The 15,913-nt window shown below is 40.2% G+C and overlaps 8 protein-coding genes across 10 annotated transcripts; 4 read left to right on the top strand and 4 right to left on the bottom strand.

Moving 5' to 3' along the window:
* Nucleotides 1–139: 139 nt before the first annotated feature.
* eIF4H1 (eukaryotic translation initiation factor 4H1) lies at nucleotides 140–2,829 on the bottom strand. Of its 2 annotated transcripts, none has more exons than XM_088031624.1 (5): nucleotides 2,500–2,829; nucleotides 2,140–2,329; nucleotides 904–1,162; nucleotides 653–856; nucleotides 140–413 (listed from the first exon to the last, which is right to left on the bottom strand). In XM_088031624.1, the coding sequence occupies exons 1-5, from the start codon at nucleotides 2,535–2,537 to the stop codon at nucleotides 259–261; spliced, it is 846 nt and encodes a 281-aa protein (XP_087887750.1). In that variant the 5' UTR covers nucleotides 2,538–2,829; the 3' UTR covers nucleotides 140–258. The 2 variants fall into 2 exon arrangements, with proteins under 2 accessions (XP_087887750.1, XP_087887751.1); XM_088031625.1 differs by having other exon boundaries at nucleotides 140–398.
* Nucleotides 2,830–2,904: 75 nt separating this feature from the next.
* LOC148176959 (dnaJ homolog subfamily C member 30, mitochondrial-like) lies at nucleotides 2,905–3,938 on the top strand. 2 transcript variants are annotated; one of them, XM_088031627.1, is made up of 3 exons: nucleotides 2,905–3,156; nucleotides 3,224–3,517; nucleotides 3,567–3,938. In XM_088031627.1, exons 2-3 carry the CDS (start codon nucleotides 3,235–3,237, stop codon nucleotides 3,902–3,904), a joined length of 621 nt encoding a protein of 206 aa, XP_087887753.1. In that variant the 5' UTR covers nucleotides 2,905–3,156; nucleotides 3,224–3,234; the 3' UTR covers nucleotides 3,905–3,938. The 2 variants fall into 2 exon arrangements, with proteins under 2 accessions (XP_087887753.1, XP_087887754.1); XM_088031628.1 differs by having other exon boundaries at nucleotides 3,213–3,517.
* On the bottom strand, nucleotides 3,910–4,732 carry Vps37B (vacuolar protein sorting 37B). The gene is made up of 2 exons (XM_088031626.1): nucleotides 4,350–4,732; nucleotides 3,910–4,303 (listed from the first exon to the last, which is right to left on the bottom strand). Exons 1-2 carry the CDS (start codon nucleotides 4,657–4,659, stop codon nucleotides 3,945–3,947), a joined length of 669 nt encoding a protein of 222 aa, XP_087887752.1. The 5' UTR covers nucleotides 4,660–4,732; the 3' UTR covers nucleotides 3,910–3,944.
* Nucleotides 4,733–4,939: 207 nt separating this feature from the next.
* Nucleotides 4,940–6,114, top strand: Pgam5 (Phosphoglycerate mutase 5). Its single transcript, XM_088031725.1, has 4 exons — nucleotides 4,940–5,190; nucleotides 5,235–5,628; nucleotides 5,679–5,812; nucleotides 5,851–6,114. Exons 1-4 carry the CDS (start codon nucleotides 5,027–5,029, stop codon nucleotides 5,999–6,001), a joined length of 843 nt encoding a protein of 280 aa, XP_087887851.1. The 5' UTR covers nucleotides 4,940–5,026; the 3' UTR covers nucleotides 6,002–6,114.
* A 117-nt stretch (nucleotides 6,115–6,231) lies between these two features.
* LOC148176956 (stomatin-like) lies at nucleotides 6,232–7,261 on the bottom strand. The gene is made up of 4 exons (XM_088031726.1): nucleotides 7,148–7,261; nucleotides 6,951–7,103; nucleotides 6,646–6,905; nucleotides 6,232–6,600 (listed from the first exon to the last, which is right to left on the bottom strand). Exons 1-4 carry the CDS (start codon nucleotides 7,232–7,234, stop codon nucleotides 6,312–6,314), a joined length of 789 nt encoding a protein of 262 aa, XP_087887852.1. The 5' UTR covers nucleotides 7,235–7,261; the 3' UTR covers nucleotides 6,232–6,311.
* A 259-nt stretch (nucleotides 7,262–7,520) lies between these two features.
* On the top strand, nucleotides 7,521–12,897 carry LOC148176955 (band 7 protein AGAP004871-like). The gene is made up of 6 exons (XM_088031723.1): nucleotides 7,521–7,785; nucleotides 11,881–11,981; nucleotides 12,025–12,177; nucleotides 12,223–12,320; nucleotides 12,365–12,526; nucleotides 12,574–12,897. Exons 1-6 carry the CDS (start codon nucleotides 7,728–7,730, stop codon nucleotides 12,860–12,862), a joined length of 861 nt encoding a protein of 286 aa, XP_087887849.1. The 5' UTR covers nucleotides 7,521–7,727; the 3' UTR covers nucleotides 12,863–12,897.
* Nucleotides 12,665–14,104, bottom strand: LOC148176954 (uncharacterized). Its single transcript, XM_088033237.1, has 4 exons — nucleotides 14,066–14,104; nucleotides 13,991–14,010; nucleotides 13,890–13,949; nucleotides 12,665–13,843 (listed from the first exon to the last, which is right to left on the bottom strand). The coding sequence occupies exons 1-4, from the start codon at nucleotides 14,102–14,104 to the stop codon at nucleotides 12,910–12,912; spliced, it is 1,053 nt and encodes a 350-aa protein (XP_087889363.1). The 3' UTR covers nucleotides 12,665–12,909.
* Nucleotides 14,105–14,123: 19 nt separating this feature from the next.
* LOC148176953 (uncharacterized) lies at nucleotides 14,124–15,245 on the top strand. Its single transcript, XM_088033236.1, has 3 exons — nucleotides 14,124–14,131; nucleotides 14,178–14,317; nucleotides 14,367–15,245. The coding sequence occupies exons 1-3, from the start codon at nucleotides 14,124–14,126 to the stop codon at nucleotides 15,158–15,160; spliced, it is 942 nt and encodes a 313-aa protein (XP_087889362.1). The 3' UTR covers nucleotides 15,161–15,245.
* Nucleotides 15,246–15,913: the final 668 nt, after the last annotated feature.

The raw sequence follows: 15,913 nt of genomic DNA, 5'->3' as shown, positions 1-15,913 counted from the left end.
AAAACCTAAATATAGCTACAATGAAACCCAAGATCTCAATCTTGTATAAAATGCAACGCTATAAAATCTTGACATGAACGGCGCAAGAAAGCCGAAAACAAAAAACTCTGGAATTTCTTCTAAATCCCACACAATAAAATCAATCAAAAAATTTATTACTCCAGTTACAATCGCCTAATATAAAAGGATCAGTTCAAAATAAGAAAAGAAAGATAAATATTAATCTTAAAAATCAAATACACACAATCAACAAACATTTTACTGTTTATCAAGTAATTTCTCTTCTCGCGGTTTGGCACCGCCAAAAATTGTCGACGTTTGTGACGTTTCAGCCATCGCATTTACTGGATCTTTAATTGTTCTCGGCTGCAACTTCAACTTCGGCCTGCCTGTGGTGTCTGGAACAAAAGTCGCTAGGTTGGGGGAGAAAAACAAAGTCACTAAACACGAATTACTAGTCAGAGCGGGGTTGGTAGCTCTGCAGGTTGACGCAAAGAAAAAAGCATCAAGCAAAAAATCGTCAAAATCAGAGGCGGCTGCTTCCATGCTCAAAACTAACTTCCGAAAGGTTGCCATGGAAACAGACTGTTGGTAGCTCTGCTTTAACCTCGAGCACCGTACGAACTACCAACGTAAAAAACACAACAAGTACCTGGAGCAGGATTTGGCAAATCCTCAGTGAACGATCTTCTCTCTTGGCGAGGTCTTCCCCCGAAGCCTCCTCCGCCACCGCCGCCGCCGCCTCCTCCTCCTCCGCCACCGTTGTTGCCGCCGCGGTTGGCTCGCGAAGACCACTCTCTGTTACCGCCTTCTTCTGCGGAGAAGTTCCCGTAGTTCCCTCTGTTTCCTCCCCTGTCTACATAAACAACAAAAATGTCTGCTCTTGAAGGTATCGGCAGTTACCATTGAAAGAACCTCCGCGACCTCCACCGCCTCCTCCTCGTCGGTCGAACTCTTCAAAACGGTGATCGCCGCCTCCAGGTCGAGGACCGCGGAAACCGCCACGACCGCCGCGTCCGCGGTCGAAACCGCCGCCCCGTTCGCTTCTTTTGCCTTCAGCCACGTCGATTTTCGCCGGGTGGCCTTCGACGTCCACTAAGCCGTTCATGCTGACGGCCTGTTCGAGGTCCTCGAGGGTGGCGAACTCCACGTAGCAGAAGCCCTAAGTATAAAAGAGTTTTATAAAGACACGCTGTACACAGTAGTTTAGTCGTGACATCACAAATGTCGCGCGGCTTCGATTGTTTTAATCCGTTGGTAGCTCTGTTTTATAAACATTGAATGTCACTATAGCAGAGCTACCAACAGACTGCAGCACAAATCCAGGAGTGAAAATATAGAATCACTCGTGACGTCACAAACAATGACAGTTTTTAGTTACTTTTTTAGTGTTTATGAACACGCTGTAAATCAAGTTGTCGAGTAGTGACATCATAAATATGGCGCGTGCAGAATTGAATCTAGTCGGTGTGGTGTCTAGTCGACCTTGATGAGTTTAACATGTTGGTAGCTCTGTTTTATCAGATCGCCATGTCAAGCAGCAGAGCTACCAACAGAATTCAAATTACAAGGCATCTGCAGCATAAATCTTCATTAAATAATCAAAATAAACATTTATATTTCTAATTCGGTGCTTTAAGACTACATTATAGCATTGTTTTTCAATTGTTAGCGATGCTTTAAGAAACTCCTTAAAGTACTGTTTGTTTTTTTGTAGTGTTTCATGGCCACCTTTGATCATAATTCTTTTCTTACTAAATTTAGTGCCCACTGGACCATACTGTCTGGAATATTTGAAGCGAAAAAAATAAACAAAGTAGTCGAAAACAATGTTATCTAACGCGTGGTGCAGAGCAAAGGTCAAATTACGTAATAAATTAGAAGTTTTAAAAATTACGAACAGGGAAAAACAACTTTTTTTTATTAATTTTTATCAGGTCTGGAGGTCAAAAGCTGAGAGAAAACCGGCGTTTGATTATTGTAATGATTGGTGAGCGTCAATTTTGTTTTCCCCGCCAACACGAAAGTCCCTAGATTCCCCGAATTAGCCGGTATTGGCAGCCCTGCAGGCACGCCGCACTGGCCCGCTGCGACCGCATTTTGCCGATGTTTTGGGGCAAAACTGAGGTTATAAATTACCTTGAATCTGTCAGTTTCCTTATCCATGACCAGTCTGACATTCTTGACGCTCAGGCTGTCGAACATGCGATTGACATCTCCTTGCACAATTCCATGCGGCAAATTTCCCACATACGCGGTGAAGGGTGGTTCGGTCGGGAACGGTTTCCTGCCACCTCTTCGGCCGCCGCCACCGCCGCCGCCGAAATCCCTGCAAAACAAACCGCGTGTGAATCACGTCGTACTTTCCACGCTTTAACCACAAATAGCCACCAAACACTTGTAATTCCACACCGCACAGATGCACCAATGTGAAAGTAAGAAAGTTTCCACTTCTGGGAAGACAATCTCACTCAATTTTTACAATAAATTCGTATTTACCTGTTGTCTCTATCATCATAACCGCTACGACCGGCCATGTTTGACTTTGACGGACATGCGCCGGGGAGGATTTTGACAGAAGCTGAGCAGGTTGGCCAAATTTACCGCATTATTTGCACTGTTTAGCGGACACTGGTAATTTTTCTAGGTGTTGGAGATTGGGGTACAAGCGACAAACAAATTCGAGAGATTAATCAGATTTTAATGACATGTGTCATTTAGTTTGTTTTTTTTTATTAACGCGTCGTGGTTACGCGAAATGCACGGAGAACACGACGGTACACGAGACGCTCACGAAATGGCGGGTTCCACATTCCACGCCACTTGACAATGAGCAAATCTCACCTCCCATTGGTCAACTCCACGCCTGCGCACTAATCTTAAACAAACAGAGTGGAAAGTGGACGTACTAGATCACGTGATTTTGACAACCCAGGGCGGGAAATTCCAAATCATCAGTTAAATTACACTTTCTTAAGGTTTTCGGTTGAATTGGGGGGTGGTGACAACTCCTCCTTACTTTACCTATGGAGAGGGTGCGAAAACCCCCCAAATTGAGTCGTCATCGCAACTTGATCTTGAGAAAAGTGACAGATGACGCAACCAAACATGCGTCAGAGCGGTACTTAAAATGATCATTTCGTAGTCAAAATCACAGTAAGTCTTGATAGCAGTGTCTTAGGTGCCCCAGGAGCCCCCTTTTTATGTGTCAGCTAACTTTCAGCCCTTTAAACAATGTCAACGTTACATAACCTCAAAATGTACCCCCCGAAGTGTTTTCAACAACTTAGAAGAATTTTCAGTCTCAGTAGAGTGGATCAGAAGAGTCACTATGATACTTTGGGGCTCTCTGCCAAGGCCACTCAAGCTGACATCAAATCAGCGTACTATAAACTCTCAATGATGTACCACCCAGATAAAAACAAAGACAGGGAAGATGTTAGCGCCAAGTTTAGAAATATAACTGAAGCGTACGAAGTTTTAGGCAATGTTAAATCTCGTAAACTGTACGACAGAGGTATGTTTTTCGCGTTAGCTTCACAAATAATTGAAAGTGACAATTTGAGGTTTGTTTATGCAGTCTTCTAAAGGGGCGTCCATGTACCACGACATGCCTCTAAACAAGTTTTACAAGTCTAGAGAATTTAAATCAAGGCCCCCTGCAGAATACGAGCGGACTACAGTATACGATTTTGATGAATGGTCAAAATCTCATTATGGGGCCACTTTTAAGAAAGGAATTAGGTACAGGCAGAAACAGAGGAATATGAGGATGACTGAGGACAAAATGGAGGAAGCGGTGCGGTCAGAGAAAGTGGCGTTTTTGATGGTGGCCCTCATGGTAATCATGGGCTTTTTGTGTTTTGACAAAGACTATGATACTCCACAGCAGCCCCCATTTTAAATAAATTTGTAAATAGTTTAATTTATTAATATAAAAATAACTAATAATGGTTTTGGAAATACGCCCCAGGCATGGGCATCCCGATGGGTCCCGTAGGATAGGGCACATTCTGAGGGACTCCCGGAAAATAACCCGTGTTGATGTTAATCGGCGGCGCGTTGACGTAATTCGAGTCAAGTGAGGGGTCGCGGGACAAAATCTTCGTTAGTTTCTCCGCCTTGATAAGCCTCAAGTGCACCATTTTCCGTTTTGATAGAAACTCCTCCAGGAAACTCTCCAATTCCACCTCATTCTCCAAGAATTTCTTCACTAGTTTTTCTGACTCTTCCTCCATTTCGCTCGCGGCGGTTTGAAGCAGCGCCAACGACGTCTCCAGAGACATGTCCCCAGTTTTGGTCTCTACAAGAAAACGTAACAAGGGGACTAACTCAACCGGTGCACATACTGAGGTCTTTAGCTTTTTCTTCCACTTGTTTGGAGAGCTGCTCTGCCTCTTCACTGACTTGTTGGAGCTTCTCACGTCCTTCCACCAGCTCGGGCTCTCGAGACAGGTTCTCTTCAGCCAGGGTACTGTTGTTGGCAAGGACTTTCTCCTTCTGGGTCTCAATCTCCTTCAAGTAGGATTGGTCCAAACCGGCCAAGATATTCTCGATTTTCTCGTCGTCATTCATAATTTTGTCCAGCTCGTCGTTACTTAGATTAGCGAGGTCATGGACCGCTCTTTTGCAGTCCGCCAGGAGAATGGGGCTCGTCATCGCTGAGCGGAACTGAAACCCACTTGAATTGTTTCTTTGTTGCGTTGACAGCTGTCACTGTCACTTTGACGTTGACAGGTGTCATTTTGACGTTCCACCACAGAAGTAGAGAAAGTAGAGAGTCACAACCAAAGTGTAAACACGTCGAACATTGTAAAAAAATTAAACAGGCTGTTACTACTTTGAAATATGTGGAAGTAAAACCGTCGAAGAAGTTTCATTGCTTAACTCTGTCATTTCGAATTCTTAATAGTGGCGGAAATTTCGGACATCTAATTTGCTTTGTTTATGGTAAGTTCCGCACTAACCTCACTCTCGCGCGCGACGAATCGCCCAAATTTCCGGTTTTGTGACATAAAACGAGACAATGAGGCCTTTTTCTCGCTACAGTAAAGCCTTTTGGGGCTTTTGTGCCGCTTCGGGGGCTATCACATACTACTGCTTCTCAAATTCCGACAAAAAAGTCTACGCCTCTTGGACCACCGGCTACGAGCCCTCGTCGTTCGCTAAATGGGACGAAAATTGGGACCAGTAAGTGCCCCCCGTGTCCCCCCATCTCTACTGTTCTATTTCAGTCGTTGCCCCAAAGCCCTGGTGAACCCCAAACTGGCTAAAAACGAAGTCGACAACAACCGTATTAACACAGAAATTGAAGCAAAGACATCTAAAAACGTGCGCCATTTGATTTTAATCCGACACGGACAGTATAATGTTGACGGGAGGGGCGACGCGGAGCGGAGTCTCACAAAAATGGGGCGCATTCAGGCAGAGTTCACCGCGAAGCGGCTCAAAGAATTAGGGTTTCCTTACACTAGTATTGTTAAGAGTACAATGCTGAGGGCTCAGGAGACGGGCTCCATCATCGCGGAGTCGCTACCGGCGGTACCTGTACAAAACTGTGATTTATTGCGAGAGGGGGCCCCCATTCCACCGGAACCGCCAGTAGGACATTGGCGCCAAGAAATGTCTGTAAGTAGGGTAAACGCGCCTAAGTTAAATCTCATGGTGAGTTGTCCTAGAAGTTCTTCGTCGATGGCGCGAGGATAGAGGCGGCGTTCCGCAAGTATTTCCACAGGGCGCCCCCTGGTCAGAAAGAAGACACGTATACTGTCTTGGTCTGTCATGCGAATGTGATCCGCTACTGTGTGTGCAGGTAGGTGGAAATCTCAAGGACACGATATATTGTCTTAGAGCGTTACAAGTTCCAGCAGAGGCCTGGTTGCGGCTGTCCTTGAACCATGCGAGTATCACATGGATTTCCATAACACCCAGTGGAAGGGTCATACTGAGGTGCTTGGGCGACAGTGGACACATGCCACCGGAGTTTGTGACGAGTCGGTAAAGAGATATTACCGCACTGAATGTTATAAGAGAGTGGACAGTTTTATATATATACGTATATTATAAGTATTTGGACACCCCTGTATGTGTTTAGAAATAAAAAAGTGTATGTGCACGTGTTGTTTGATTCGCAAGTTATGCAACCAGTAATACATTATCATTGATAGTTTTGGTTTTTACTCGTTCAATACAAGATCAATTAAGCAAAACTGTCTGAAGAATTCGAAGATGTCTAAAAAGTTTAAACAAGACGCAGGAACTTGTATAATTACATAAAATAAACATTTTACAACAAATTCTTCTTCTTCACTTCAATCTTGACTACTCCTCATGTTCAAATTCAGAAACGGCGTGATAATATCCATCGGAAGCGGAAAAACAATGGTGGAATTCTTCTCCGAGGCAATGTTATTCAGCGTCTGCAAGTACCGCAACTGCAGAGCCGCCGGCGACTCTTGGATGACATCCGCCGCTTCTTTCAGCGCCCTGGACGCCTTCATCTCCCCTTCCGCAGCGACGACTTTAGCTCTCGCTTCTCTAGAAGCCTCAGCTTCAGCAGCCATCGCTCTTTGAAGCTGCTGGGGCAACCTCACATCCTTTCTAAAAACTTAAAATCAGAAGAAGCGGAACAATTTTACTAGTTACATTTCAACTCTCTCCACTTGGACGCCCCACGGCTCCGTCGCCGTGTCCAACGTGGACTTCATGATATGGGAAATCGCCTCCCTTTCGGCGAGAATGTCGGCCAAGTTGCGAGTCCCCAGGATGTTTCTTAAGGTGGTCATGGCGAGAAGACGAGTGGAAGAGGAGTAATCGGCGACTTTGGTCACGGCGAGGAGAGGGTCTTTGATTTTGTAGTAGACGACGGCGTCCACGCTTACAGTGACGGAGTCTTTGGTGAGAGCCTAGAGTAACCAATTAGTGGGGTTCAAGACAACGAAAGATCTCACTTCTTGTGGAGGAACGTCGAAGGAGACGGTTCTTAAGTCAACTTTGACGAAGTTGTCGATGCACGGTAGGATGAAGAAGATACCGGGGCCTCGGGCGCCTCCGCTGATTCTTCCAAGGCGGAAGATGACGGAGCGTTCGTACTCTTTTACCACCTGTGAAGAAGGTGAAGAAGAGGAAACTAAAAGAAGATTCTTACTTGGAAGCAGACGAACAAAGAGATGGGGAAGGTGATGACGACCAAGAAGGCCGACCCAAAGGTTGCTAGCGCTTGTATCAGGCTCATTGTCTTATTACAACTGCCGTCAAAGAGCTTATCTCTTATCAACTTAATATCGAGATAACAAAAGGAATTATAATAATGCGAATTTAATGGTGCTTGAATGGATCTGTGGCACCGGCCCGCAGCGTCTCTCGTTAATTTTCCAATTTACATCTTTTCATCCACTTCAGTTTTACGGCGAGTCAAGGATTTTCATTTCCTGTTCTGACATAAATATCCACAAAATTATAAACAGAATTTTGAGCTTGTTTACCTGTTCCCTTTGTGATGGTTTATTATTGGAGAACAAAAAGTTTGTTTTCGTTTCACACGTGTTGTGTAAACAAAAATGTGATCTAAATCGACTGCGTTCTCTCTATCGACTTTTAGTCTATCTTTAAACGATTCCGACGGAGGCTGTAGTCATCGATCATCACTGGGAAACCGTTTTTCGTCGAAGAAGACGTTGTGTAAATAAATCTGCATAATTTCACGTTAATTTTAATAGAGAATTTTGATGAGTGTCGGGTGGAAACGCACGGATTCAGGCGGATATGAGTGTTACTTAGAGTATCGTAAGTAGATTTTACTTTTGCGTTTCGGAGATTTGCGAGAGTGGCTAAATTAGATTATCTAGATCTAGATCTGTGGGATTTCAAGAGTGTTAGTTGTACTTTTTTTGTTTCAAAAATAAGTTTAACATTTACCTAAATTGTAGCTAGATTATAATCAGATCTAGATAATAGATAATTTTGTAAGTGTCTTAATTACATAACTAAATTATTGTGTACATTTAGAGATTAACAACTATTATTATATTAAAATTTTGTTTATCTTGATCTAATTTTATCTATCTATACATACGGGGCGTAACAGAAATAAATACATTAAATTAATTTCCATAAAACGAATAACTTTTTCCTCTTCTCTTCACTCACTTTCCGTAAAATAATGATCTGTTTTCGAAAACGACAAAATTACAACGAGAATAAATTATGAAAACAAGTGATAAAATTGATAAAAAACACTATTTTTTTTACGTGGCTGCGGCTTGCCGACTAACTGGCAATGTTTACTTTATTTTTTGCAATATACGATGTATAGTCTTGAAAACTGATCAGTTTCCAAAATTATTAAAAGGTATCTAAAAACACAAAGGAAAAATTTGTTTGCATTAACAAGATCTACCATCAGTTTAATTTAATGTACTTATTTCTGTTACACCCTGTATATCTTTCTAATGTTTCTATCAATATCTGTTTTTATATTTCTCTATTTTCATATTTCTGGAGATTTTCTAATAAATAAAAATGCGATTATTCCAAAATTTACATGATTCTAATGCTAGATAAAGTGAATTTAAACTGAATATAGAATATCTATATCTGACTATGTGGCTGCTATGTTTTTTTAATTTCTGAACTTTCATACTTTTCCTGAAGCTTTTCCAGTTGATTGAAAATGGCGATGATCTCAAATTTTGCATGAATCAGATACTAGATAAAATAAAATTAGATATTTATTATCTATATCTAAGTATGCGCCTCTTCTGTTTTTTCTTTTGTTTACTTAAATACTTTCCCTGAAGCTTCTGCAATAAATGAAACTGCAATTATCTCCAAAATTACATGTATCTGACGCTATACAAAATGAAATTTGGTCTTTATTATCTATATCTGAGCATGTGCTACTCTGTTTTTTTCTATTTTTGTACTTTCATACTTTTCCAATAGATGAAATGGCGATTATCTCAAAATTTACGTGATAATTTTGATAAATTTTGATAGATAAAGTGAAATTAGATCTTTATTATCTATATCTGAGTATTAAGCTACTCGTTTTTTTTATTTTTGTACTTTTATACTTTACCTGGAGCTTTTTCGAAAGATAAAATGGCAATTATCTCAAAATTTACATAAAGCAGATGCTAGATAAAGTAAAATTAGATTTGTATTATCTGTGTCTCAGCATGTGGCTCCTCCTTTTTTTCAATTGTTTTTTCATATTTTTTCTAGAACTGTATTTCCAATCAATAAAACTCCAATATTTCCAAAATTTACATAATTTTGATGTTAGATAAAGAGAACTTAGACCTTTGTTATCTATGTCTGAGTATTTGGCTACTAATATTTTTTTCATTTTTATACTTTTCCCGAGGTTTTCCATTGGTTAAATCTGTAATTTTATCAAAATTTACATTAATTAATTAGACGCTATATAATAAAATGAAATTAGTTCTTTGTTATCCATACGTTATCTGAGTGTTTGGGCAACTTTGTTTATTCATTTTTGCACATTCGTCTTTTTTCTACAGTTTTTCCAATAGACAAAATGACGATTATCTCAAAATTTACATAATTCTCATATTCTGATGCCAGATTAATGAAATTAGACCTGTATTATCTATATGTGAGTATCTGCCAAGTCTCTACTTTCATACATTTCTTGCAGCTTCTTCACTTAATAAAACTGCAATTATCTCAAAGTCTGAATTATTCTGATGCTAGATAAAGAGAAATTAAAACTATATTATTTATAACTGAGCATCTGGATACTCTGTATTTTTCATTTCTGTACTTTCATACATTTCCTGGAGCTTTTTCAATAGATAAAATAACAATGAGCTCATAATTTAAAAATTTTGATGCTAGATAAAGTGAAGTTAGACCTTTATTATCTATGTCTAAGTTTTTGGCTATTTTTTTATCATTTCTGTATTTTTTCATACATTTTCTGGGGTTTTTCCAATATATAAAACTGCGATTATTTCAAAATGTACATGATTCTGAGCTAAAGTAAAATTAGATTTTTATTATCTAGATCTATCTCAACATGAAAATCACATATCTACATCTAGATTCCAGTATTATTCTGTACCAAGTTTAAATTTATTGTTCACCCGTTTCTTTGGGTACAAATGAATATAAGTAGGTACTAAAATTTAGAAATTATCTAGGTCTTAAACAACTACTGCTAATTTACTGACATATTATCTAGTTTTTTATTTTCACAATTATTTTTTAATTTACCAATTTTCTAGTTTCAGCTGCAATAATAATTGTTATCTAGATTAATTCAGAATTCGACTTTTGTTATCTATATTTATTTATTTTTCTGCATCTTGTTTGTCGTAGCTATTTAAGAAAGTTTGTTCATAATTCTGAAATCTAGATCTAAATTTTGTCGATTATACAGGGTGTTAGGTAACGTTACGGCCATAGACTAATTGGTAATTAAGGAAGGCAAACTGTCTTGGAATCCGCAATTAATTTTATTTTTTTCGTTTTAGTTAAAAAGGTACAAGGCTTTAAAGTTGACCAATAGAATGGCTTCAAATAATTTTTCAATTTTACAGAAATCCTAGTAGCATAATTTGTCACTTTCCGGTCACATTTGAAGTTTTAAATCAGTGGCGTCAATAAAAGGGAAAAACAACGCAGTTTTATTCAAAAAAACAGATAATAAAGCAACACTACAATAGATGTTCAAAATGGCCACCATCTTGTTGAACACATAATTGTAAACGACGCAAGAATGTTTCCTTTATTGTACCCAATACATTTTCGTTTTGACGAACTTGATTTGTGATGTCCACAAAAATGGAACAAGTACGCCACTGCTAAAAATGAGAACTGTCAGTTTGACATCAAACAAAAAAATTTCCTTCAGTAACTCTGATTCAAATTTTTGTAACCTTATGCAAATTGTTCCCTGATTGGTCACATTCAAAGCCTTCTAACTCTTAAACGGTTCAAGAAAACCCGAAAAAAACTTCGAAACATTACTTTTCACGGCTGCCTCCATCACCCCTTTTTCTATGGCCGTAACGTTACCTAACATCCTGTATATTTTTTAACATCGAAAATAAGTTTGTTATCTAGATCTCTATAACTTACATAATTATAATGTTTATCTAGTTAACAGTTTTACTTGAACTTTTCTTATTAATAAATACACAGTCAGATAAGATGTAGATTAGTTGTCTACTTTCTCAGATAATAGTGTAGAAATTATATTATCTAGATCTGATGAGTTGACACTTATCTAGATACGTAATCCTGATCTCGTTTTATGATAATTATTCCTTTTTGTCTTGATATGACTTGATATCTATGTACAATTCTTCTTTTTATGTTGCTTAATTATCTATATCTGAGCTTGTTGCTACGTTCTGCTTAAAAAAAAATCACTTTGTTATCTAGATTTACATATCGTAAAATTTTGTGTATAAAAGATAAATAACTATGGATGTATTTTATAGAGCAAAAGATTATCTAGATCTAGATATACAGTATGTAAGATTACGTCTTTTCTCATTGATCTGAACATGAAAATTAACTAGATCTACCATGCAGATTTATCTTTCAGTATTATTATACTCCTAATAAGCAATAAATTAACTTATTGCTAGGATTTGAAACTTATCTAGATCTGCATAGCTTCACCACATTCGTGTCTAGATCTAGTAAGTATCTATTTGAATAAATAAGTCGAAGTGATTCATTTGGATTATCTAGATCTTATCATTTAGATCTAACCTCTTTTGGGAAGATTTCTAGTTCTGCAATAGCTTTATCTAGATCTAGAGTAGACTGAATAGATTTCTACACTTCGGTGAATTAGCATCTATTTCCTCTGCTAGATTGCTAGACAATTTCATCTACTTCTAGAAAAATCAAACACAATGGGCTGCGTGGAATACGTCGCAACCTTCGGCTCCGTAGTCCTCCTCTTCCTCACGTTACCATTCTCCCTTTTCTGGTGCTTCAAAGTAAGTTCTTTTCTTTCTTACCACCACCTAACAGTTCTTCCAGGTAGTCCAAGAGTACGAACGAGCCGTCATCTTCCGTTTGGGTCGACTCCGATCGGGAGCTCGCGGGCCAGGAATCTTCTTCATTTTACCATGCGTTGATAGCTACTGCAAAGTGGATCTTCGAACAGTCTCCTTCGATGTCCCTCCTCAAGAAGTAAAGTCCCAAGTGACCTAACAGTGACTAACGCGCACTTTGTAGGCTCTCACCAAAGACTCTGTTACGGTCACTGTAGATGCTGTCGTCTACTACAGGATCCAAGAGCCTTTGAACGCCGTCACCAAAGTTACCAACTACAGGTGAGTTCCAAGAGTGTAGCCAAACGCTTTTAGTGTCTTTCTAGCAACTCGACGCGACTTCTTGCAATGACGACGTTGAGGAACATCCTCGGGACGAGGAATTTAGCAGAGGTCTTGTCCGACAGGGAGGCTATCTCTCACGCCATGCAGTTGAGTCTAGATGTCGCCACAGACCCGTGGGGGGTCAAAGTGGAAAGAGTCGAAATGTAACACTTCCTCAATGGTTGAATTCGAATAAGTCGAGACTTTGCAGAAAGGACGTGAGTCTTCCGCAGCAGCTACAACGAGCCATGGCGGCCGAAGCTGAAGCTTCCAGGGAAGCCCGAGCGAAAGTCATCGCAGCGGAAGGAGAAATGAAAGCTTCTAGAGCTCTCAAAGAAGCGGCGGATGTCATACACGCGTCACCGGCGGCTCTTCAGTTGCGGTACCTCCAAACCCTCAACAACATCTCCGCGGAGAAGAACTCGACAGTGGTATTCCCACTACCCATCGATCTGATCAGCTATTTCGTCAACTTCACCAACGGCAGCCAGGTTGTCTAGTGTTGATTATTGAAATAAAAAGTTTCTTGGTGTTAACAGTACTGTTTTTACGCTACTCCTTTTTGGTACCGGAGGGCAAAAGTGTCGAAATAGTTCGGTTTTTTGCCCCCTTTAACACAGTCAACTTCAAGTTCCAATTTAACATCTCCATCGCCCATGAAGATCTTCCTGGGAGCCAAGCCGTACTTGTAGTACTTCGGGAAAATATTCTTCTTCTTGTCGCGCGAATCGGTCTGATGAACCCGAGGAGGTTCCATCGGCTTACCACAAATAATGCACCTGCTGGTACCGTAACCATCTGCGTGAAGAGCTTGTGGTAAAAGGCGGTCATCCAGGTCAAAACTGTGGACACAGGTGTGGCTCGGGATAGTCTGAAGGAGATCCTCCGTGGAGTGCGTCTCAAAGTAGTGGTCATTGCGGAAGGTGACGAGGTCTTTGTTGGTCTTCTTCGAGGTGTCTTTAGAATCGTCTTCACTGGCACTACCGCCATAGATGCGGTTTTCGTCTTCTGTGGTGGTTCTAAAGAACTCGCGTTCGCTGGTCGTACTAGAAGACTTTGGGATGTTTTCTTCCGAGGTTCTTATTGCATTCTCTTCACCGTTGGTGTCACCATAGAATTGGTACTTTGAATTATCCTCCAGTTCTTCTCTAGTAGCTTGAAAAAACTCGCTGGGTCTTTCGGTGTCGCTGGTGGTCGTACCATGAAGAGCTCGTCTTGTAAAAAACTTTAAGGTGGTACCATCACTGTCGGTAAAGGTACCACTGGGTTTCCTGAAGAATTCTTGTACTTCTTTTGGCCACGCAACGGGTACAGTACTTTCATTTTTGGTACAATCTCCAGAGAGACACTCTTTGGGTCTTGAGAAGAGCTGTGGAGGAACTTTCTCCCCAAGACAGTAACACTCTCTTGTTTTATGACAAGTACCGGGATTCAAAATTGCCGCCACATTCGCTGAGTTGTTACGAGCCTTCCAGTTGGTACTAAAATCGCACTGAGATTAAAAAGAACCGGAAATTGAGGACTTACCAGTGACAGATTCTTCCGTTTACCATTTCGAGTTGTTGGTGATGGCAGTCTGTTATCGTTCTGTAACCAAGCAACGAAAAGTTCAAATTCGGCGCGTTGACAGTAATTCGAATTTCGCGCCCTCATGATTTGGGGATTTTTGTTGTAAAGTATTAAAAAAACATTTAAGAGGGTACAACGGGGGTTTCCAGCACAATTACAGGCGCAATTAACATATTTTTGGCAGTTAGAACAATGGAACTGCACGATTCTGCGGTTTTAGTTTAAATTCAGCGCGCCCGCATCTAGGGACTTTCACCGCGGCTGTCACTTTCATTTCCCCCACGTCAGTTTGTTTGGGTTTTGTTTACATTTATTTCTTTTATTTGTTTTTAATGTTATTTTACCATGTTTCCTTAGTTTAACCCCCGAAAAGACGATGAAACGAGGTGAGTGTTGGATGGTTTTACTTCGAATTTTGAGGTTATGTCGTTGCAGCCGACGGCAATAAGAGCCCCCCTGACACAAACGGTGTTAAAGACCACGTCGTCATGACCGACGGCCACGTCTTCTACCCGTGCCAGTTCTGCAACAAAGTCTTCCCAAACAAAAAAGCTCGCACTTTCCACTTCAAGACCTGCGCCGCCAAAGACTACATTCTCTCAGTTGACAATAATACTCCAATTCCGAAGTCTTCTAAGATTGACATCCAGCAAAATATCGTCCTCAATGAACAAATGGATGTGAGCGAAATCCTAAAATCAAAATCGCCTCCAATCAAGCTCACGATTCGGAGGACTTACAATGGGGACCCCCAGAAGGCTGATTTCACAGTTAGCAATATTGTACTCAAGGAACAGAACAAGTCTGAAGACCTCGCGGCTCTGACGAAGCGGTTGGAGAGTAATGCCGTCACGTTGATCAAGCAACCAATCAAAGACGTGGAGGCTAAAAGTGAGGATGAGTCTGAAGATGACGACGGCGAAACGTCGTGTAGAGTTTGCACGAAGGAGTTCAACTCGCCGCTGGAGTTATTACGACATTCGCGGAAGTGTCACTCTTATCCTAAAGTCTTGATGGCCATGAGTGAAGTTAAGAAGTTTTATGCTGTCAAAGATCGCTCAAAATGCCCTATTTGCAATAAACCATTGAAGACTAATTTCCGATCGGCTTTCGTCAAGCATCTCCATACTCATACGAACGAAATGAAGTACTCCTGCCATGTTTGTAACAAGAAGTTCCGGAGATCTGACCACATGAAAGCGCACGAGAAGAGACATATTAAAATTTAATTAGATTAGTTTTTTAAAGTTTTTATACTGATTGAAGTTTCTGTTAGGGAGTTTATTTATTATACTTATTTAGGTTGAAGTTTGACTCATTTGTTTAATATACCAACCACACAACTCTGATTTTTTCCGGCAGAGCGGCCAACCTCTCTTCTGATTAAAAGACGCGAAAATAAATTTAATCTAAATAATAAACACAGCTCGTAGCAATGTAATTTTCTTGCTGTCACATTATATTTAATGCCGTCCTGGAATTATAGAATCGTTGCTAAAACTATGTAATTAGTTCTGGTGCGTAATAAGTTTGATGTCATTAATTAAAATAGTTTTGCAGTCAGGGATTTTGGAGTTTGCTTCTCTATTCTATCTTTGTTGAAGTTGTCTTGAAGGATATCAGGGATAATCCAGTGCACGACGGTAATGAAGATGCTCCCGCTGTTACGTAACCGCAATACTTAAAAGAGGTACTTCTTATTCAGTGTTTGGAGTGTCTTGGACTTAATGGAGAAATTAAGAACACGGGAAATAGTTTATAGTGTGCGTTATTAAACGGTAAATCACGGAAATGGAGGATGTGGGAAAGGTGTTTAAAATTTCATTTTGGATATACAGGACGATCCTCTGTAATGATAAGTTTGTCTGCATAATTGGCACATTCAGACAATGTTGTCAAATGAGTTCTTTTTTTCTCACATTCAACAATTTGGCTTTGCGTTTTGGGTACAATTCTTGCGTTTGAATATTCAGCAGTTTTGT

This window comes from Gnatocerus cornutus, chromosome 3, assembly GCF_029298725.1.
Source record: "Gnatocerus cornutus isolate USDA-ARS CGAHR chromosome 3, icGnaCorn1.1, whole genome shotgun sequence".
Lineage (NCBI taxonomy): Eukaryota > Metazoa > Arthropoda > Insecta > Coleoptera > Tenebrionidae > Gnatocerus > Gnatocerus cornutus.
The sequence above is the reverse complement of the archived record's forward strand: the minus strand, read 5'-3'. Positions and strand labels throughout refer to the sequence as shown.